Source organism: Panthera leo, chromosome E2 (assembly GCF_018350215.1).
Source record: "Panthera leo isolate Ple1 chromosome E2, P.leo_Ple1_pat1.1, whole genome shotgun sequence".
NCBI classification, from domain to species: Eukaryota; Metazoa; Chordata; class Mammalia; order Carnivora; family Felidae; genus Panthera; species Panthera leo.
In genome coordinates this window covers 26,239,777-26,262,927 of record NC_056693.1, presented here as the reverse complement: position 1 = coordinate 26,262,927, position 23,151 = coordinate 26,239,777, and the positions used below count along the sequence as shown (strand labels likewise).

At 44.4% G+C, this 23,151-nt stretch overlaps 1 protein-coding gene across 1 annotated transcript in view; it reads left to right on the top strand.

The window, feature by feature from the left end:
• ABCC11 (ATP binding cassette subfamily C member 11) overlaps positions 1–23,151 on the top strand; it is a 67,789-nt gene extending 44,638 nt beyond the window's left edge. The window contains exons 20-30 of the mRNA XM_042917912.1: positions 1,378–1,575; positions 3,818–4,044; positions 4,165–4,302; positions 5,764–5,950; positions 10,438–10,527; positions 13,994–14,183; positions 15,564–15,723; positions 18,510–18,588; positions 19,261–19,374; positions 22,514–22,678; positions 22,806–23,151. Coding sequence (XP_042773846.1) covers positions 1,378–1,575; positions 3,818–4,044; positions 4,165–4,302; positions 5,764–5,950; positions 10,438–10,527; positions 13,994–14,183; positions 15,564–15,723; positions 18,510–18,588; positions 19,261–19,374; positions 22,514–22,678; positions 22,806–22,898 — 1,641 coding nt within the window. The 3' untranslated portion in view covers positions 22,899–23,151. The remainder of the gene's footprint in view (positions 1–1,377; positions 1,576–3,817; positions 4,045–4,164; positions 4,303–5,763; positions 5,951–10,437; positions 10,528–13,993; positions 14,184–15,563; positions 15,724–18,509; positions 18,589–19,260; positions 19,375–22,513; positions 22,679–22,805) is intronic.

Genomic DNA, 23,151 nt, shown 5'->3' with positions numbered 1-23,151 from the left:
AAGAACCTTCCCTGGGATGTGAAGTCCCCTGCTGGTACTTGAACTTGGTTCTCTAATTCCAAGCCATGTTTACCCAAAGGAGTACTTGGTTAACTTTTTAAAAATATTCTTTTTGAAATGTTTATTTTTGAGAAGGAGATTTATTTATATTTGAGTGGGAGCAGTAGAGGGGCAGAGAGAGAGGTGGGGGGCAGAGGATCAGAAGTAGGCTCTGCGTTGACAGGCTGACAGCAGTGAGCCAATGTGGGGCTAGAACTCATGAGCCAGGAGATCATGACCTGAGCTGAAATCAAGAGTCTGCTGCTCAACCGACTGAGCCACCCAGGTGCCCCAATATAGCACAAATTCCTAATCACCATAGAGTGAATTTATCAAGCCTTTTCTACCCTGGCAGCCTTGCGGGTGCCTGATTCAGATGATCTGCCTCCCCAAAGAAAGAAAACTCACTATTTTGCTCTATTCCCACACAATGCTTCTGATGTCTATTGTGCAGTTTTTTTCTGAAAGCAACCAACTCTCTAATGCTCTGGACAACATCTGTGTGTCCTACAATTCAAGTCAGTCTGACACCACCTGGAGTTAGTGCAGACTCCCCAGGTTAAGCACTCAGTCCCACAAGCTTGTCCCTACTTCAGATGCCAATCACGAGTCTAGACCTCCTATAGTTCTGGCAGACCAGGTGTCAACTGGGGGTTCTCATGACCTCCTTTTTGGATTTGATCATCTGCTAGAATGGCTGACAGAACTCAGGGAATACTTTTACCAGTTTATTATAAGGGACATAATAAAGGATAGAGATGATTGGCCAGATGAAGCAGTACATAGGGTGAGATCTAGAAAGGCACCAGGTACAGGAGCTTCTGTTCCTGTGGAGTAGGGGTGCACAACCCTCATGTCATGTGAATGTATTCACCAACCCAGAAGCTCTCTAGACCCTGTACTTTAGGGATTTTTATGGTGGCTTCATCTTATAGGCATGATCAATTATTAATTCAACCTCCAGCTCCTCTCCCCAGCCAGACAGAGGGTGGGGTGGGGTGGGGTTGAAAATTCTAAACTTCTAGTAATGGCTTGGTCTTTCTGGTGACCAGTTCTCCATCCTGACGCTATCTAGCCCCCTCCTCACACCAGACATCTCACTGACTACGAAAAGACACACTAGCTACAAAAAGCAATTAGAGATTGCTCCAGAGACTCCAAGGGTCTTAGAAGATTTTATGTCAGGAATCAGAGTCAACGTCCAAATATTAGAACAAAGGATGCTCCCAGCACCCCTATCACTTAGGGAATTACAGGGATTTTAGGAGCTCTGTGCCAGGAACTGGGCACAAGACCAACTATATGTCTTATCAAACCACACTCTGTTCTCTCTTGAAGACCAATAGCAGCCAAGAGAGCAATGGAACAACAGCAGACCCAGGTGACATACTGGACAACCCTCAGCTGCCAATTTACCAACTGGTGTATGGCCTCAGTGTGCTGTTGCTAATCTGCATGGGCCTCTGCTTCTCGAAGGCCTTCACCAAACTCACGAGGAAAGCATCCACCGCCCTGCACAGCAAACTCCTTAGCAAGGTATGGGCTTGGGTATTGGCTGCTGTTGCAGGCTGAGCCCTAGCCTTTCCTGCTTTTCTTTCTTTTTTTAATTACTAGACTTCATTTTTTGGAGCAGCTTTTGGTTTAAGAAAAATTAAGTGGAAAGTACAGAGTTCTCATATGCTCCTTACTAATCTCCCAGTTTCTTCTGTTATTAACATCTTGCATTAGAGCGGGATGTTTGTTACAATTGATGAGCTACTATCAATACATTATCATCATCATGGTCATCATCATCAGTCCATGGTTTATCTAAAGTCTTCTTTATTCTGTACATTCTATGGACTTGGACAAATATATACTGACATATATCTGCCATGAAGTATCATACAGAACAGTTTCATGCTGTAAAAATCTTCTGTGCTGTACCACTCATCCCTCCTTTCCCCTCAAATCCTAACAACCACTGATCTTTTTTACTGTCTCCATAGTTTTTCCCTTTGCAGAATATAGTTGCAAGTGCACGCTGGGCCACTGGGTGGGTGGGAGCAAGCCACAGAATGAGCTGGGTGCCTGGAAACTATCCTGCTGTCAGCAGTGTGATTCTAAAAGCTTAGTGCCCCTTGCTGGAGGGCCGGGCACACCAACGTGGGCCTCTGTTGGCTGAATACTGTCACATATAGTGTTGCTTATAATTGTCCCAAGTTCCTTTTCAAGTGGTACTATTATCCTTATTTTACATACAAGAAGTCTGATATCCTTGTGTGTCCTGATGAGAATGTATTATGGTTAAAATACCAAACTGCCTCTTGGAAATATCATTGCTCTCCCCCTCACCAGATGTTACTATGTGCAGGTTCTATGGTGGGCATTGGGCTTACAGTGGTGAATGAACAATTCAGGTATGGTTCAGACCATCATGGCCTTATAGTCTACTGAGGGAGACTGATGAGAAAATAGGCTTGTTGTAACATAGTATGTAAAATTACCTACTGGATGGGAGCCCATGGAATCATAAGAACCTAACCTCAGCATGTAGGTGATGGAGGGAAGGATGGAGTCCAAGCAGCCTTCTTGGAGGAAGGGACCTCTCTGCTGTGACCTGAAGGGTGAGTCACATTCAGCCAGCTTAAATTAGGGGTTGAAGAGAAGCAGAGCATTTCTGGGAAATTTTATGATGCAAATAATTATTATTTATTAATAGTCAAAATGCACTTTCCTTCTCCCTCCCTCCTCCTTTTATTCCTTCCTTAACTTTTGGCCTTAATAGATAGGATTAACTTCTATTTATGTTTCGTTCTTGTGTTACAGCTTGAGAAATACATGGGGAAATGAAGTGGTCAGTTGGTCAGTTGCTCAGTGCCACAAACCTTTAAGAAATGCCTTCTGTAAAGAGTGTGGCTGTGCTGGGGCAGGGTGGTTGGGGAGCCTTGGGAGGTCTGGTCATGGTTTTGCCATTAACTACTTGGGTGACCTTGAGCAAATTGCTGAGCAACCTTCCCTTCTCTGGGCTTCAGTTTTCTCATCCATAAAATGAGGACATGAACTAGATGCTTTTGCTAGAGCCCTTCCAGTACGAAATGTTCTTTGATCTCCAAAGGCCCTCATGTCCACTGCTTTTAGAGACCAAGTTAGGACACCATCTTCAAGAAAGGGCAGTCACGCTTAAATTCTACCCAAGACACCAAGTCATGTGCAATCGCAGTAGTATTGCTGCTACTAATCTCCGGTAATCCTGATGAAAATGGTCCCATTTGTAGAAAATAATAAGTGCTGGTATTAATGGAATTCTAATTAGGATGCAGGAACTGTTCTGAGACTTTCAGTGTGTTACTTCTTCCTCCCTCTCCCTCCCTCCTCCCTTCCTTCAATCCTATCCTTCCTTTCATAACAGGTTTATTAATATATAATTCATGTAATCATAAAGCTCACCCTTTTAAGCTGCATATCTCAGAGGTTTTTAGTCTATTTGCAGACTTGTGCAATCTTCACCATAACTCAGTAAAGTGTTGTTATCATCCCCATTTTACAAATGAGGACATTGAGACTCAGAGGGGTTAAGTAACTTGCCCAAAGTCACACAGCAGTAGGTGGAGGAGTTTGCTAACACTGGAACCCAGGAAGATTGACTATGGAGCTTATGCTTTTAGCCATTGCTCTAAACTGCCTCCCTTGCACACCCTTTAGGCTGTATCCTGCATCTCTTCAGGGCTGAGTGTAACTGACATCTTCATCAAGTTCCAGAACTATCTCTTGATCTGGGTTGTTTTTGTCACTACAGGTTTTCTGCTGCCCCATGAGCTTCTTTGACACAACCCCAACAGGCCGACTCCTGAACTGCTTTGCAGGGGACTTGGATCAGCTGGACCAGTTATTGCCCGTTGTTGCTGAAGAATTCTTAGTCCTGTTTTTGATGGTGGTTGCCATCTTGTTGGTTGTCAGTGTGCTGTCTCCATATATCCTGCTGATGGGAATCATATTAGTTACTGTTTGCCTTATTTATTATATGTAAGTGGGTTCTTTGTGCTTGTGAGCTGGGTCTGTGACTTGGGATACCAGGCTGGTATGTAGAACTGGTTGGTCCCTGAGGAGGACTGCCCAGGTCACTCACTCTCATTCTTGATGCAGGAAGTTTAAGATGGCCATCAACGTGTTCAAGAGACTGGAGAACTATAGCCGTTCCCCTCTGCTCTCCCATATCCTCACTGCTCTGCAGGGCCTGAGCTCCATCCATGTCTATGGAAAAACTGAAGACTTCATCAGCAAGTGAGTCCTGTGCTGTCATCTGAGGATGATGGGGCAGTGGGGACTGTGGGAAGCAGGAAGGTGGCGAACAGAGGATCTGGAAATAGTGTTCTCTTCACATTATTTTATTCATTTATTTCTGAGCTTCCAGGACCTCATCTATAAGATGATGCATATAGGAATAAGAAATATAAGTGATGCAGGAAATATTTGTAAACCTTAAAGACCTGTAGATATTGCATACACATATTAATATAATTAATAGTAAGAAGTGTTGCTGGGTCAGCACTTCTTGCATTGTTCTTTTTCTTTGACTTCCAAACAGGTATCTAATTTTAATTAAATACACGAAGCAATAGCTTTCTAAATAACAGAATTTCCTTCACTATTCATAACTATAGGTTTGTATTCTAAATGCTTGTTGATACAAACAAAAACACCCCATGATTGATGTTGAGCCTTAATTGTATCATATGAACTTACCCATTTGTAAAGATCAATCACACATGATCTGCCTTGAACTATAAGAGGCTCACGGTCTGGTGGAAGACAGGAGACACATACACACATTTTTGTAATAATACAGGGTTAAAAATGACTAATAACATAGGAGAAAAGCAGATAAAAGGCCATAAGTGTTCAGGGGGAACTTTAAAAAAAGGGGGAATGTCTGGGTGGTTCAGTTGGTTAAGCTTCTGACTCTTGATCTCAATTCAGGTCATGATCTCATGTCTGTGGGACTGAGCCCCACGTCAGTCTCTGCACTGACAGTGTGGAGCCTGCTTGGGATTCTCTCTCTCCCTCTCTCTCTCTGCCTCTCTCTCTCAAAATAAATAAATAAACTTAGGAAAAAAAAAGAGTTCAAGGGGGAAAGAGGTGGCATTGAGCCATCTGAAATGGGTTTGAAGCCTGGTAAGATTTGAGTGTGGGAGACAGTGTATATCTGGTTAATTGGAATAATGGATGAACCATGGAACCAAGTCTCTCAGTGGGACTAGAGAGCACTCAAGGACTGTGCAGGTGCTGGGATTGAGGGCATCTTCAAATGATGCATTCATTCACCTACTGGGTGCTCAGAGCCACAGGGAAGATGGTAGTGAATAAGACAGACACAGCCCCTTCTCCAAGGTGGATAGATACTTGGAAGGATAGATACTTGGAAGGATAGATACTTCCCCTCACTCATGAGTAGATCCTGACATTTATTCACTCTTATTGGCCTGGGTAGGGAACTTCCCCTAACTGATGATCAAGGCCTAGGGAAGAGCCTGGGCTGATAAGTCAGTCAGAGCTTACTCCTAGATCTGGGGTCAGGTCAACTCCATGACCAAGAAAGGGGCAGGGAGAAGGCCCCCAAAGATAATTCAGGTTCCTTGGGTGGAGTGGGGAGCCGGATGCTGGAGGAAGCAACCAGTGTCCACTCCCAGGAAACTCTGGGTTAGACAAACACATGTTGTTTTCAGGTTGTCCTTTCTTTCTCAGGTTTAAGAGGCTGAGTGATATACAGAATAACTACATGCTGATGTTCCTGTCTTCCTCGAGATGGATAGCACTGAGGCTGGAGACCATGACCAACCTGCTGACCTTGACTGTGGCCTTGTTTGTGGCTTTTGGCATTTCCTCTGCCCCATATTCCTATAAAGCTATGGCTATCAGCCTCATCCTGCAGGTGAGGGAGGGACTCTCAGACAGTGGGGTTTTGGCTTGTGGCCTGTGGACAGACTTAGGGGTTCATGGGACTTTGATAACACCTTGGGTTTTGGCCATTTGTGGCTTTATGAGTTGTGTGCTTGGCCTTCTGAATCGTCTGCTTTCCTGTTTTCCTGTCACCTCTGAACTGGGAAGTCTATATTTAAAGCTATTTAATAGAATCTTAGAGTATTGGGATTGAATGGAGCCCGCAGGCAGTCCAGTCCAACCCTCTTATTGTGCAGATGGGGACATTGAAGCCCAGAAAGGGAAATATTTGTCTGAATGTATAGAGCACTAGAAGTAGAGCCAGAATGGGGCACCTGGATGGCTCAGGGAGTTGAACATCTGACTTTGGCTCAGTTCATGATCTCATGGTTCCTGTGTTCAAGCCCTGCGTTGGGCTCTGTGCTGACAGCTCAAAGCCTGGAGCCTGCTTCAGATTCTGTGTCTCCCTCTCTCTCTTTCTGCCCCTCCCCTGCTTGTGTTCTGTCTCTGTCTCTCTGTCTCTCTGTTTCTCTTTCTCTCTCTCAAAAAGAAATAAACATTAAAAAATAAAGAAGTAGAGCCAGGGTAAGAACCAAGACCTGTTATTTGCTGTCTGGTATGTTTTCACTTTACTGTCATTTGTTGAGTCAGCTATCAGGCTTCCTTGAGTTATCTAAGGAGTCATCCAGTCCCTCCCCTGAAACAGATCTTCTCAGACTTTAAAGTGCACAGGACTTGAAGCAGAACACTTTGTCCCAGCCTTGCAGGAATGTTCGGCCTGGGCACTGGTACAACTGACAGGAGGACCATGCTCTAGAGCACAGCCTTGGGTTTTCAGAGTCAGGTCCTGGGTGGGTGGGGTCTCGGAATCTAATTTTAAAAGCAGATTCTCTAGGGGATTCTGATGTAGCATCCTGCAAAGCTCCTGGCCTGAGTTCCTCCACGTCCACTACACTGGGGCATGAGAGGGTCTAGCTGGCCAAGTTCATGTCTGCAGGGTCAGTCCAGTGGAAGGGCTAGCCACAAGGGCTGTGAGGCCAGAGGCTGGCTTTGCAGCCGCCTGGGGGAACACTGGTTACACAGTTCCAGCTCCCCGAGGGGGTGCTCATTAACTGCCTTCTCTATGGTCATGTGGCTTTCTTTCTAACTGGCTTTGGGTCTCATGTGTCCCAATGGTGAGGCATCTTTTGAGTATGCCAAGGGGCTCCATCTTGCTCCTTGTTGAGCCCCTGCAGCAGGTATATATTTGCATAAATATGCAGTCCTGTACATGCACAGCCATGCCTGTGTGTGTGGAGCCTTCTGCAGGCACCCAGGCCATGCAGGTGGCTGTGCTGTGCTCACACTTGCAGACAGCTTACCAGTGCAACAACATGGAATGTACTGGACACTTGCACTGAGCTAGCACTTTGCTAGGTGCTTGTTGTACTTTCTTGCATTGAATTCTTACTACATTCCACGAGCTATAGCAAAATGGTTAAGATTGTGTGCTTTGGAATGTGGGTTCAAGCCAGGCTCTGCCCATTATTAGCTGTGTGACTTTGGGGAAGCCTCTTACCCTCCTTGTACCTGGGGTTCTTCATTTTGTAAAAAGGAGATAATACAAGTTCCAAAATTACAGATTTGTGAGACATGTATAAACATGAGGATTAATGCATGTTGAACACCTAGAACAGTGCTTGGCCCAGAATAAATGCTCAGTAAATGTTAGCTGTTATTGTTCCTCACTTACAGGTAGGAAGTCAGAACTTCAGAGTTCTGTAACTTGCCCTGGTTCCCACAGCTGGTGAGAGATAGGTTTGTCCCTAGTGGGTCACACTCCTCTCCTCTCTGTCTTCCTCTCTCTGACAAACATACATATGCGCATGTGCACACACACACACACACACACACACACACACACATGCATGTGCCAGTGCAGAGTTGCCCCCAAACCTTCCAAAACTTGGGGAGAGGTACCACACTGGTGTCAAAGGGGATCTGGAGTCACCAAGGCCAGATATCCCTCCTGGTTCCTATATGACATGGGCCAGGGGGGCAAAGCTTGGGGCAATGTTATCGTGTGCTGGCCCAGGCAAGAGGGGCAGGGTCTCATCTCTCCCAGGGTGCACTGTGCACATGAGGCACCTCTCAAAGGTCTCCCCAGCTTGTTCCATCACAGGAAACTAGTTAGGAGTTCTGCTGGAGGCCTGACTGCTTCAAAATGGCCCTGGATTTATTTTTTCTTCTCCATGTCTGCTGTCCTGTTCAAGTGTCTCATCTCTATCCTAGGTAGCAACCTCGAAGCCTCCTCTCCTCCCCTTGAAGCCCCTCCTGTCTACCTCCTACATCTCACCAGAGTGACCTTTAGTTACAGTTTTCCTGATGTCACTGTCTTGTTTAGAGCCCTCAGAGATTCCCCGTCTCCTTATGCTAACCCTAAGCTATGGGCCGTGCCCTCAGGCCCCTCAAATCTGGCCCTGTGACCCCAGCATACATCTTTCCTCTGGCCACACTGGTGCCTTGCTGACATCTGCATGCACTCTCGATGAAATTATGTTCAAGCTTTGGGTAGCAGGAATCGCACACCATGTTGCTTTGCAACCTTAAGAACTGTAAATAATTGAGATGCTCCTGGCCTCCAGCCAGCAAATGCTAGAACCAGTTCAAAATGGCCTTGGCAGTTTGGAGGCTTATTATGTGATGTATCCAGAAGGCTGGGGTAAGCTCTTCTTTGTTAATTTAGTGACCTAGCATGAATCCATGAGCATTCTATCTTTTTGCCCTGGCATCCACATCCTGGCTTCATCCTCAGGATTGTCTATTCAAGGTCACAAAATGGCTGCTGCAGCCCCAAGCAACATATCCTCACCAAATAACCACCAAAAGTTAGAAAGGAGAGAACTTTTTTCATGTGCTCTGTTTTAAGAACAAGGAGCAGCTTCCCAGAATACTCCCATCTGACTCTTCCTCATGCTTCATTGGCCAGAATTGTAGCATGGCTCACACCTTAAACCTATCAATGACAAGAGGAATGGAGTTAACCAAGTCTCCCTGGAGCACCAGGGTGCCAGATGCCTGAGCATAATGGAGGTTGTGCTAGCAAGAAAGAAAAAAGCGACCGGCTACTAACAAGGCAACCAGCCATGTCTGATACACTGACTGGAGGAAAGGCAGTCTCCTTGGGCTCCTTTCCAACTGTCAGTGTCATTTCATTATGGCATCCACCTTCTCTGACTTCTAAAGGGCTTTCCTTCCCCTTCCCATACTCTTTGTTCCAGTCATAGCCGAATGGCATGCAAGGCCTTGAATATATCCTGCTACTTACTATTTTCAGGGCTTTGTCCCCTCTCTATGGAGTGCCCTTCTCCACCCATTTTTAACCTGCTAAATCCCACCTCTCCTTAAAATGAAACTCCTGTGCCAACTGCTGCAGGAAGACTTCCCTGTGGCCCTTGTCTGGGGGGACCTTGTCTGGGGGGTCCTTAATGGCTCTCCATAGTGCCTCCCAGGGTGAAGTACATCCCCTTGTGCTGGCATTCTCTGTTGACCTATCTGTCTCCCCACCTGACTGGGAGCTCCTTGAGGTCAAGGCCTGGGTCTGTTGCAGTTTAGGGCACAGATCCTGGCTTGGCACATGGCATAGAGCCCTCAAGGAGTGTGCTGAATGAATTCATAGTGAACTTATTGTCCAGAACTTTCTTCATGGCCTGTTAGCCCACATCTTGGACCAGGGGGATGGGGAGTATGAAGATTGGGTTCCCCATCTCAGCTCTACCTCCAGGTTCCAGGTGATTCTGTGTATGTTATTTCCCCTTTTGGGCCTCAGTTGTCCTCATCTCTGGTGCCTCCAATTCCTGAGCATCCCTGAGACTCCTTAAAGGCAAGGCCAGAAACAAGGACTTGGGTGTAGGCAGATTATTTGAGATGTGCTCCTAAGAAACATGACTGAGGGAGCAGGAGAGAGAGAGGCAGGGAAGGAGAAACTCTGTTATGGGCAAGTGTCATTGAGATTGCTGTTTCTGGGTCACCACCTCTCAACTCTACTGGCACCTTCTGAGAAGCATATAGGATGCTCCCTGGATTGTCCCCCAGAGACTGAGGGACAGGAGCCTTCATTTACTGGCTCCTTTCCCCATTAGTTGAGGGTTTGCCCACAGCACTTTCACTCCCCTGTGTTTTGGGGCTGCAACTGTGCATGGACAGAAGGGGCTCCTGTGGTGTGAGTGAAGGTTTTGAGCAGAAAGCAGAAATACACACAAAGGGTACTTGAGGTGGGATAGTGTCAGTGGTGTCTTGCCCAGAACTGCATGCCATCACGCAGCTAACCTCAGAAGTGGGCTTGGGGGGCACCAAAGGTATCTGCTCCACTCTTGTAAGGAAATTGTCTTAGTTTGAGAAGTCACTCAGGAGGGGTGGTGATGAGTGTTTTTTAGGGGCATTGAAATCCTAAGCACACCCCTGTCAGTCTCTTGATCTGATGCTTCTCCTTCACTCCAGCTGGCATCCAACTTCCAGGCCACTGCCCGGGTTGGTTCAGAGACAGAGGCGTACTTCACTTCCGCAGAGAGGATGCTGCAGTACATGAAGGTGGGATGCAGGTCTGGGTTCGGTGTGGGGAGCTCAGGAAGTTTTCACACCCATGTCTGGGGCTCAGCTTCCATGGCCTCTGCAAGCTCCAGCACCCCAGGGGTCCTAAGATTTTTTCAAGAGGCAATTGCAGCCCCTCCCCATCTTCCCTGGACCTGTGGATGTCATTTCTTAGAAACCCTTCCATACTCTATGGCCCATTTTCATCACATCCCCCACAGCTTTCCTGGATGTAGAGAGAATAATCTGCCCTTTTTAGAAATGAGAGTTTTGCCCAAGTATAAAAACAATAATAATGTCAATAATAATAGGTATTATTAATATTATTGCTTCTATTTGTGTTAGAGTAGTTAAGAACACAGGTTTTAGAAGTTCTAGCATCAGCAATCAGACAACAAAAGGAAATAAAAGGCATCCAAATTGGCAAAGATGAAGTCAAGCTTTCGCTTTTTGCAGATGACATGATATTATACATGGAAAATCCGATAGACTCCACCAAAAGTCTGCTAGAACTGATACATGAATTCAGCAAAGTTGCAGGATACAAATCAATGTACAGAAATCAGTTGCATTCTTATACACTAACAATGAAGCAACAGAAAGACAAGTAAAGAAACTGATCCCATTCACAATTGCACCAAGAAGCATAAAATACCTAGGGATAAATCTAACCAAAGATGTAAAAGATCTGTATGCTGAAAACTATAGAAAGCTTATGAAGGTAATTGAAGAAGATATAAAGAAATGGAAAGACATTCCCTGCTCATGGATTGGACGAATAAATATTGTCAAAATGTCAATACTACCCAAAGCTATCTACCCATTCAATGCAATCCCAATCAAAATTGCACCAGCATTCTTCTCGAAACTAGAACAAGCAGTCTTAAAATTCATATGGAACCACAAAAGGCCCGAATAGCCAAAGTAATTTTGAAGAAGAAGACCGAAGCAGGAGGCATCACAATCCCAGACTTTAGCCTCTACTACAAAGCTGTCATCATCAAGACAGCATGGTATTGGCACAAAAACAGACACTTAGACCAATGGAATAGAATAGAAACCCCAGAACTAGACCCACAAACGTATGGCCAACTCATCTTTGACAAAGCAGGAAAGAACATCCAATGGAAAAAAGACAGTCTCTTTAACAAATGGTGCTGGGAGAACTGGACAACAACATGCAGAAGATTGAAACTAGACCACTTTCTCACACTATTCACAAAAATAAACTCAAAATGGATAAAGGACCTGAATGTGAGACAGGAAACCATCAAAACCCTAGAGGAGAAAGCAGGAAAAGACCTCTCTGACCTCAGCCGTAGCAATCTCTTACTCGACACATCCCCAAAGGCAAGGGAATTAAAAGCAAAAATGAATTACTGGGACCTTATGAAGATAAAAAGCTTCTGCACAGCAAAGGAAACCACCAACAAAACTAAAAGGCAACCAACGGAATGGGAAAAGATATTTGCAAATGACATATCGGACAAAGGGCTAGTATCCAAAATCTATAAAGAGCTCACCAAACTCCACACCTAAAAAACAAATAACCCAGTGAAGAAATGGGCAGAAAACATGAATAGACACTTCTCTAAAGAAGACATCCGGATGGCCAACAGGCACATGAAAAGATGCTCAACGTCGCTCCTCATCAGGGAAATACAAATCAAAACCACACTCAGATATCACCTCACGCCAATCAGAGTGGCCAAAATGAACAAATCAGGAAACTATAGATGCTGGAGAGGATGTGGAGAAACGGGAACCCTCTTGCACTGTTGATGGGAATGCAAATTGGTGCAGCCGCTCTGGAAAGCAGTGTGGAGGTTCCTCAGAAAATTAAAAATAGACCTACTCTATGACCCAGCAATAGCACTGCTAGGAATTTACCCAAGGGATACAGGAGTACTGATGCATAGGGACACTTGTACCCCAATGTTTATAGCAGCACTCTCAACAATAGCCAAATTATGGAAAGAGCCTAAATGTCCATCAACTGATGAATGGATAAAGACAGTGTGGTTTATATACACAATGGAGTACTACATGGCAATGAGAAAGAACGAAATATGGCCCTTTGTAGCAATGTGGATGGAACTGGAGAGTGTGATGCTAAGTGAAATAAGCCATACAGAGAAAGACAGATACCATATGTTTTCACTCTTATGTGGATCCTGAGAAACTTAACAGAAACCCATGGAGGAGGGGAAGGAAAAAAAAAAAAAGAGGTTAGAGTGGGAGAGAACCAAAGCACAAGAGACTGTTAAAAACTGAGAACAAACTGAGGGTTGATGGGGGGTGGGAGGGAGGGTAGGGTGGGTGATGGGTATTGAGGAGGACACCTTTTAGGATGAGCACTGGGTGTTGTATGGAAACCAATTTGACAATAAATTTCATACATTGAAAAAAAATAATAAAACCTAAAATGTTACATAAAAAAAAAAAGAACACAGGTTTTAGAGCCAGATCACCTGGGTTCAAGTCCAAGCTTTGCCACTTGAGTCAGCCGTGTAAACTGGGACAGGTCACTGTATCTACTTCATTGGGTTATTACAAAGATTAAATAACACAATATGTAAAGCACTTAGTACAGTGCCTGGCTCACAGTAAAGGCTCAATATTTTTATATATAGATTATCTCATGGAACCACAAAACACTTTTATAAGGTTGATTGAATTATCATCCCCCTGGAAGAGGAAACTGAGGCTTGGCCAGGCTCAGCATCTTGCTTAAGATTGCACAGCCGGGGACTGGCAGAGCCTTTAAAACCAGTTTTCCAGCCCCTGTTAATAGGAGCATAATTTGTGAATCATAGAACTTTGATTTAACATGAAGAGATGCTATTGTACATAGCACCTGTGGTGAAGGGCTGTGAATTGTGGATTGTGCTTCTTTTCCATCATTCAGGCCTCAGGACATACCCAGCTGTGCTTGATTCAGTTATGAGCTTGAAGTCAGGCAGTCCTGGTCTGAGTTCATAAGCTCTATGATCTTAAATAAGTCATTTAACCCATTTGAGCCTCTATTTCCTTGTGTGTGAAATGCATTTAAAATTACCTACCTCATTGATAAGGATAGAGGGAGCATAAGTCTGCACAAGGCCGCTGTGCTATAAAACATGCCCCAAAGGGGTCAGTTAGCTCTGCTGCCTTTATTGTCACTGTTCTGGATTCTATTTCTTTAGAGCCTCACATAATAAATTAGAAGAAGTTCTCTATGTTAATAACAGGGGGGCTAGCCAAATAGTCTCTCACTCTTTGGGGATAAAATTATGTGCACATCAGGTAAGTGGAGCAGGATGTTCCTCTTGGGGTGCTCCTGCAATTACACAGCTGGTGGCTTGAGCCCAGTGTGAGACAGGCTGGGGTGGGTTACACACCCAACAGCTGGAAGCCAGTGGGTCAGCAGGAGATAGGCAGAGATTAATGATAACTATTTATTTCTTTTTCTTTCTTCAAAAATGAGATGTGTGTCCCTGAGGCTCCTTTGCACATAGAAGGCATGAGCTGTCCCCCTGGGTGGCCACAGCATGGAGAAATCACATTCCAGGATTATCAGATGAAATACAGAGACAACACACCCATTATCCTTAATGGCATCAACCTGACAATTCATGGCCAAGAAGTGGTGGGCATCGTGGGAAGGACAGGCTCTGGTGAGTGGCATGTCCTGGGGCACCCCCTGTCCTCAACTTTGACCTGTGGGTGTTGGACCTATTTCCAGGCATGTGTTTACTCAGTGACCCCACAGATGTTTATTGGGCCCTCACTTTATACTGTGCACTAGTAAACAGAACCCAAGGTCCTGCTATCATGGAAAAAGTCCTGCTTTTCCACTGGAAAAGATAGGTGTTAAGTCATCAAATTAGGAAATAAATAAGGTAATTACAGATTGTGACGAATGTCATGGAGGAAGTAAAAGGGTGCCATTAACAGAGTAATGGGGCTGAGCTCTGGCGAGCTACAGTGGCCTGGGCTCTGAGGCCAGCATTTGAGCTGAGCCAGGAAGGATGGATAGGGTGCAGGGGAGGAGTGTTTCAAGCAAGGGGCATTACAGGGCTCTGCTAGGGTGAAGAGCAGGTCCAGGAGTGAAGTCCGGGTCCTGCTTCTCCTTCCTTCTTACCATTCCTAGACCTCTCTTATCAGCCTCCTTCTTTGTCCTCTCCGTTATGACTTCTTTCCCTCCCTTCCTCTCTTATTACTTTTGGGAGGTCTGGTCTAAGTGTAGCTCCCTCCTTTTTTACATTGTTCAAAGACGATCCTCAGACTTGATTCTTGCCCCACTCTTGTGTGCCTAGGAGCTGCTTCCTCCAGGTAGACCTCTAGGAAGACAAGAACCTTCATGGGTCTCCACTTCCTCAGGCCCCCTGCAGGCCTTGCACTCCTGCTAGGTGAAGAGTTTCTACCTGTGTTCTTTAGTGTGTCCTTCCCTTTCTACTTCTTGCCTGCAATTGGCCTGAGAGGGCTACAGTCTGACGTAGAGAAGCTACTATGGGTCTAGGATGTGATGAAGAAAGGTGAGGAGGGCAGAATGTTGAACTGGAGAGCACTGTTCTCTCTCAAGGAAGCAGCCGCACTCAGCTCCTGCTGCTTGTTATGTGGGAGGATGTGGGACTAGTGTTGCCAGTTCTAGGATTCAAGAAAAGCATGCTATTTGAAATTTTGTATATAGGAAAAAAAAAAAGAAATTTTGTACATAGGATCTTTGGATTTTTTAAATGCTGGCAAAAATTTATAAAATAACAGTAGCACTGTGTGTGTGAAATATATGTGAAACAGAAATATATGAATGGCCGGATATACCCAGGGGCTCCAGTTGTGCCCTCTGATCTAGGCTGTAAGAAATCTGCTCATGGTTTGGGGCACTAGTTGGAGCAGAGACTCCACTCCTCTTCTGCTCTCTCAGGGCTCAGGATGACAAAGGATGGACCATGGAGGGAAGCAGGTCAGGTGTGAACTCCAGGTGTGGCCTGTGCTGCTTCTAGTGCAGATCAGGAAACTGCCTTTAGTACCCCTGCATATTTCTTGCCCAACAGGGAAGTCCTCCTTGGGAGTGGCTCTCTTCCGCCTGGTGGAGCCTGCAGCAGGCCGGATTCTCATAGATGGTGTGGACATCAGCAGTATTGCCCTGGAGGACCTGCGGTCCAGGTTCTCAGTTATCCCTCAAGATCCTGTCCTGCTTTCAGGAACCATCAGGTAAAGCAGAGGATGGGGTCCTGGGAGGGGTGGCAGGACCGGGATGCCAGGGCTGGGCTGTCTTTGGTTAGCTGGTGCCCAGTGCTCCAGTTTTGGGGCCTCTGATCTCTTGGCAAGCTGGGCCACTCACTGGGACTCACTGAAATGTCCCTGAAGATTGAATGAAGCCCTGATATACACAAGAGCACTTTGTAAACTATAATGTGGTAAACAAAAGAAAGGCATAATTTTTAGTTTTTTAAAACCTGATGGTATTGGTCAGATTTTAGTTCACCCTTAAGCATTTGCATTTTGGCTGCCACTTTATTCTTTTATGTCTAGATGTGGTTTATTCTCTTCTCTCCTCCCACTGGATAAAGCTGAAGGAGGCATTTAGGCTAGATGTTAGGGAACATTTCTTCACAGGATGCACATTCCAGGCAGAGGAGAAGTGAACAAGAATCCAGGCAGTTCAGTCAGCAAAGCAGATGGAACTGGATCTTTCAGCCTCTTCACCTTTCTATTTCCTCAGATGTCGACTCTGGGACTAAACTTTATCCAGATTCATACTCCTACTTAACAGTGCACATTAAAGCTATGTTGGAACATTAAGGCATGGAGATTGAGGAAGTCTAATGCATTAAAAATGAAGCTAGATTCCTCATGTTTTAGGGATGTTTAAGGGGCATTATCGGAGGCAAGAGGATAAACTGACCCCTAGAGCTCCGTTCAATCATTTATTCATTTACTCATTATTACTTCCTCCCTTACTTCCCCTGCTTGCTTTCTTCCTCCCTTCTGCCTCCTTCCTTCTCTCCCTCCCTTTCATTTCTTCCTTCTCTCCCTCCCTCCCCTTCCTTCCTCTGTCCCCTTCCTTCCTTCCTTCCTTCCTCCCTCCCATTCCTTTCTTTCTTCCCTCTCATTCCTTTCCTCCCTCCCTTTCCTGCTTCCTTCCTTCCTCTCTCCCTCTCTCCCCCCTCCCTTCTTTCATTCATTTAATTTACCTTTTCTGAGGCTTTCCTAGGTCCAGACATTGTACTAAGGCCTGAGGACACTTGGATGAATGATCACTGCCTGTACTCCTCCTGAGAAGTTCAGAATGTAGTCATGGGGTGGGTGGGTGGGTATAGAGACATAAGAACCAACAGATTATAATACAAGGGGATATTTACCAGATCAGAGATATGAACAAAGTGTGAAAGGAGCCCAGAAGTAGGTCAAATAGCCATACTTGGGTGAATCCAGAAAGGCTCCATAGAGGAAAAGATATTTGAGCAGAGCCTTGAAGGATAAGTAGGAGCTTGTCTGGAAGAAAAAGGGGAGAAAGACTTTTTAGGAAGAGTGCATAGTATGTGCACAAACAGGGGACTTTAAAATGGTTGTGTTAGGGGAATGAGATAATATTTAGTGATAGATCTCTGTGTTAAGCTAGAACCAAGGACAAATGCCTTGGTATAGGCGTAATAAAAATATGAATTAACATTTTTTGAGCATTTATATGTGCTAGCCCATGCTTTAATGTTCTGTCTCATTTAACTGTCACCCCAACCCTATGAGGTAGGCACTACTGTTACCTTACTTTATAGGGGAAGACACTGAACTTAGACAGGAAAAGTGACTTGTTTCAGGAAACACACAAGTAAATGGTAAAGATGAGGTATAACTCCAGGTAGTCTCATGCCTTAGCCAGTGCTATTCCCCCCTTGCAGCAGGGAGAAGTGTGAACTAGAATAGAGGAGACCTGGGTTCTCTATCCATTGCAGTTTCATCTATCTCTGAGTGTCTCTGATTCTAGCCTATCTCTCAGACTGACTTGTGGTGTGACCTTGAACAAGCATTTAACACTGATAAGCCATAATTTCCCCATCAACCAAAGGGGTATACCCATCCCTTGAGGGGAAAGGGTGTCAATGAGTCTGTCTATGAAAATGTTTTGGAGACTATCAAATATCATGCAGATAAGACATTCTACCTCCTGCTTTAATACAATCTAGCCCTACACACAAAATGTGTGTGTCTGCCAAAACTGGGGACAGATAAAGCAGAGATTAAGAATAGGTTTTAATCAGAGGTGCCTGGCTGGCTCAGTTGGTAAGCATCTGACTTCAGCTCATGTCATGATCTTGCAGTTTGAGAGTTTATGAGTTTGAACCCTGCATCAGGCTGACAGTTCAGAGCCTGGAGCCTGCTTCAGATTCTCTCTCTGTCTCTCTCTCTCTCCCTCTCTCTGCCCCTCACCTACTTGTGCTCTCTCTCTCTCTCAAAAATAAATAAAACATTAAAAAATATTTTGGAGAAAAAGAATAGGTTTTAATCAGGACTGAGTGGTTGCATAACGCAGGAGAATTAATAATGTTGCCTATGCCAAATGAAAGTGAGAACCTTAATGGGTATAAAGTCCAGATAGATCCCAACCTGATGTTGCTTGGATGATCGATTAGGATTTTTTTCACTGCAAACGACAGAAAAATCAACCCCACCACAGTGAGATACCACTTCACTCCTACTGGGATGGCTATAATGAAAAAAGAAAAAGGAACATAATGAGTGTTGGCAAGGATGTTGAGAAACTGGAACTCACGTTCACTGCTGGTGGGAATATAAAATGGTATAGCCTCTGTGGAAAACAATTTGACATTTCCTCAAAAGTTAAAAATAAAATTACCATATGATCCAGCAATTCTTCTTCTAGGTAGATACTTAAAAGAGGTAAAAGTGGGACTTGAGCAAATATTTGTATATCAGTGTTATACAGACTGTTCAATGGTTGCATGTGGTTATGGAACACTTCTCTTCTTATATGGCAGATTCAACCTAGACCCCTTTGACCGCTACACAGATGAGCAGATCTGGGATGTCTTGGAGAAGACATTCCTGAGCATGACAGTAAGTAGCTTCAAGACCCGATTTTTAGTTTTAGACTGCCTCTTCAACAGCGGTGCCTGTTGGTCCTTTGGGGCTCATCTCGCATGATATTCCAGATGCTGCCATTTTGGGGCATAGATAAAATAATCTCATGGAGATGAGATGATTTTGGATTCCTAAATAAAGTCTGATGGCACTCAGACACTAACAGTGAACCAGGCATGTTCTAGGCTCAGGGGACACAGCAAAGGGAAGGTAGGTAAGGTGTTTGCCCTCCTGGTGCTTACATTCAATGGGAGATAAATGCAACAAATAAATGGACACATGAGATACTTTCAGGTAGTAACAATAGTTACTTCAGTCAGGGAGCAGCTCTTTTATGTGGAATGGCCAAGCTAGGCCCCTTTAAAGATGGGGCATTTGACCTGAGATCAAATGTTGAGGGGGCAGTAGGGTGCAGATCTTCAAGAGAACATTCCAGCACAGGAACTAGCATATACAAAGATCCTGAGATGGGAGTGAGAGAAGCACAGATAAGGAAGAGAAATATCAGTGATTGGAGTATAGAGAGATGAGGAGTGTTACAAAGTGTGATAGGGGAGGTCTGATGGGGTCAAGTTAGGTCTCACCCCACAGTGGCCTGCATGCCCACATGCCTATGTAGTCTATATCTCATTTTCCCTGATATTACAGATCTCAAAGTTACCCCAAGGACTGCAAGCAGAAGTTGTGGAAAGTGGCAGAAACTTCTCTGTGGGGGAGAGGCAGCTGCTCTGCATTGCAAGAGCACTCCTTCGCAACTCCAAGGTGAGACCACAGATGGCACCCAGTTTGGGTAACCACACTGGCTATTTCTCCCTCCATCTCCACGGGACAGTGGATGCTATGCTATACATTTTCCCACAAATACACAACAGGCTTCTTCATGTCACCGATTGCTAATCTGCCCATATCTTGAGTGTGGGGGGCACTCACGCTGGGCTCTCTCAAAACTCTGATACCCTGCAGCTAAGCTGAATGATCCACCACTGGAACTAAATCATGATGCATTTCCCTTAAAAAAGTTAAAGTTGAGAAGCTTATTAATTTAACAGTTTTCTATCATATATTCTTTTTAAAACTGGGGTATAAGACATTCCCTTGTCTTTTTTTTTTTTTTTTTTTTTTTGAGAGAGAGAGAGGGCACAAGTAAGCAAGGGGCAGAGAGAGAGAGAGAGAGAGAGAGAGAGACAAGTGGGGCCCACACTCACCTAAAGTGGGGCTTGAGCTCACTTGATGCAGACTTGAACTCATGAACCGTGAGATCATGACCTGAGTCAAAGATGCTTAACCAACAGAGCCACCCAGACGCCCTCCCTTGTCTTTATTAGAGCTGGAAATCAGATGATAGCTGTTCCAGAGTTAATTAATTAATTAAAGTTTCAGATGTAGAATTTAGTGATTCGTCACTTACATACAACACCCAGTTCTCACCACAAGTGACAAGTGCCCTCCTTAATACCCATCACCCATTTAACCCATCCTCTTACCAACCTCCCCTCCAGCAACCCTCAAGTTTGCTCTCTATAGTTGAGATTCTATTTTCTGGTTTGCCTCTCTTTCTTTTTTTCTCCCTATGTTCACCTGTTTGTTTCTTAAATTCCACATATGAATGAAATTATATGGTATTTGTCTTTTTCTGATTGATTTATTTCACTTAGCATAATACTCTGTAGCTCCATCCATATCACTATAAATGCAAGATTTCATTCTTTTTGATGACTAATATTTATGTAAATATAAATATATATAAATATATAATATAAATATATATATATATATATATATATATATATATATATATATATATACCAAATCTTTTTTTATCCATTCATTGGTTGATGGATATCTGAGCTCTTTCCATAGTTTGGCTATTGTTGATAGCACTGCTATAAACATTGGGGTACATGTGCCCCTTCAAATCAGCACTTCTGTATCCTTTGGATAAATACCTAGTAGTGCAAATGCTGGATCATAAGGTAGTTCTATTTTTAACTTTTTGAGGAACCTACCTGTGCTAGTCAGGAGCAAATTTTCTCAAATTATGTCACACACAGGTACTCATATGTACACATATATCCAAAGGATACAAAAATATAGATTTGAAAGCGTAAATGTATCCCATGTTTATAGCAGCTTTATCAACACTAGCCACACTATGAAAAGAGCCCAGACATCCATCAACTGATGAATGGATAAAGATTTGGTGTATATATATATATATATATATATATATATATATATATATATACATACACACACACATTGGAGTATTACTCAGCAATCGAAAAGAATGAAATCGGGGCGCCTGGGTGGCGCAGTCGGTTAAGCGTCCGACTTCAGCCAGGTCACGATCTCGCGGCCCGTGAGTTCGAGCCCCGCGTCAGGCTCTGGGCTGATGGCTCGGAGCCTGGAGCCTGTTTCCGATTCTGTGTCTCCCTCTCTCTCTGCCCCTCCCCCGTTCATGCTCTGTCTCTCTCTGTCCCAAAAATAAATAAAAAAAACGTTGAAAAAAAAAAAATTTAAAAAAAAAAAAAAAGAAAAGAATGAAATCTTGCTATTTATAATGATGTAGATGGAGCTAGAGTGTATTACGCTAAGCGAAGTAAGTCAGTCAGAGAAATACAAATACCACATGACCTCACTCATGTGGAATTTAAGAAACAAAACAGATGAACACATGGGAAGGGGAGGGGTAAAGAGAGAGGGAAACAAACAATAAGAGACTCTTAATGATGGAGAACAAACTGAGGGCTGATGGAGGGATGTGGATGGGGGATGGGCTAGATGGGGCATAAGGTATTAAGGAGGGCACTTGTGATGAGCATTGAGTGTTGTATGTAAGTGATGAATCACTAAATTCTACTCCTGAAATCAATATTGCACTGTATGTTAACTAACTAGAACTTAAATAACAATTAAGAAGAAAAGCAGGCAGAGCTCAGTGGGGTTGGAAGCTTGGGGGAAGGTTTCACAGGAAGAACTAGTCCCCTCTTTCTAGCAGAGATGAAAGACAGAATTTGCAATATGCATGTAGCAATTTCTTAACCACTTAGTTTCTAATTTTATGGTTACTAGGCTACTGGTGCCAAAGTTGCTTTCTCTATATTGTTTCCCAAATTTGAGTCATCACTTTATGACTTTTGTCATATCTACATACAGTCTCTCCTTTGACTTATCTGCGATGCTCCCCCCCCCCCATTTTTTTTTTAAACAGCCTTATTCTAGGGGCTCCTGGGTGGCTCAATCAGTTGTGTCCCAACTCTTGATTTAAACTCAGGTCATGATCTGAGGGTTGTGAGATCAAGCCCTGTGTCCAGCTCTGTGATGAGTGGGAGCCTGCTTAGGATTCTCTCTTTCTGTCTCTCTCTCTGCCTCTCTTGCCCACTTGCATGTGCTCTCTCTCTAAAAAAAATAATAAAACCAAAAAAGCCTCATTCTATATAGTAACAGTTGTTAAATCATATTTCTGTGCTAGTTATATTTTTCTAATGCATATGGTTAATAAAATAAAATAAAAATGTTACAGTAAAGAGAATGTTTATCCATATACTAGCCACACCATCTCATGTGCCATCCAAGGATGTGCATATGGCTCACATTGGGAAATGCTGGTCTGTGTTAATTCAGGCAAATAGGAAGGCAGTTCATAAAACAAGAAGTTGTGACTGGGACATTTTCATTTTCAAGAACTTAATTCTCTGGTTACAAAAAAAAAAAAGCTCTTGGTCAAGACCTAACATTCTCTTCAACATAATGGACAATTAGAGCTCAGAGTAGGTTTTAAACTCAATCCAAATCTCTCCATCTTTCAGCTAAGGGACTCAGTGGATTAGTGGTAGACCCGTCTAGATCCAGGGCTCAGGGCCAGAGGAAGCTGCCTTCACCCCTGTTTTGTGTCTACCAGATCATCCTTATTGATGAAGCCACAGCCTCCATTGATGTGGAAACCGATACCCTGATCCAGCACACAATCCGGGAAGCCTTCCAGGGCTGCACAGTGCTGGTCATTGCACACCGCATCACCACTGTGCTCAATTGTGACCGCATCCTGGTCATGAGCAATGGGAAGGTGAGACTTGAGTCCCTGGGGCAGTGGGAGGATGGGTGCTCAGGCTAGCACCCCAAGGAGGCCTTTGGATCCTTCAAGGCTGAGCTCAGTGGTGTCCCTCCCCTCTCCTCCTTTCTCACTCTCCCAGGTTGTAGAGTTTGACAGGCCTGAGGTCCTGCAGCAGAAGCCTGGGTCTGTGTTTGCTTCCCTGTTGGCAGCAGCCAATTCTTCACTGAGCTAAAGGGGACCGGTGACTGCGTGGAGGCTGATGGCACAGCCAAGTGCAGCTGTGAGGCCTGCTGTCTATGACCTTCTTGTGTAGAGATGGCTACTTCTCTTGAAAGCAGGGCTGAAACATGCTCAGGGGTGCTGGTAATGGGACAGAAAAGAAGATTGAGGGGAGCAAAACCTGGAATAGGCCACTCTGTGGCTCCCCAGACCTGAGAACCCCCATACACCATTTGAGACCATGTGGACAAATCATCATGTGCCTC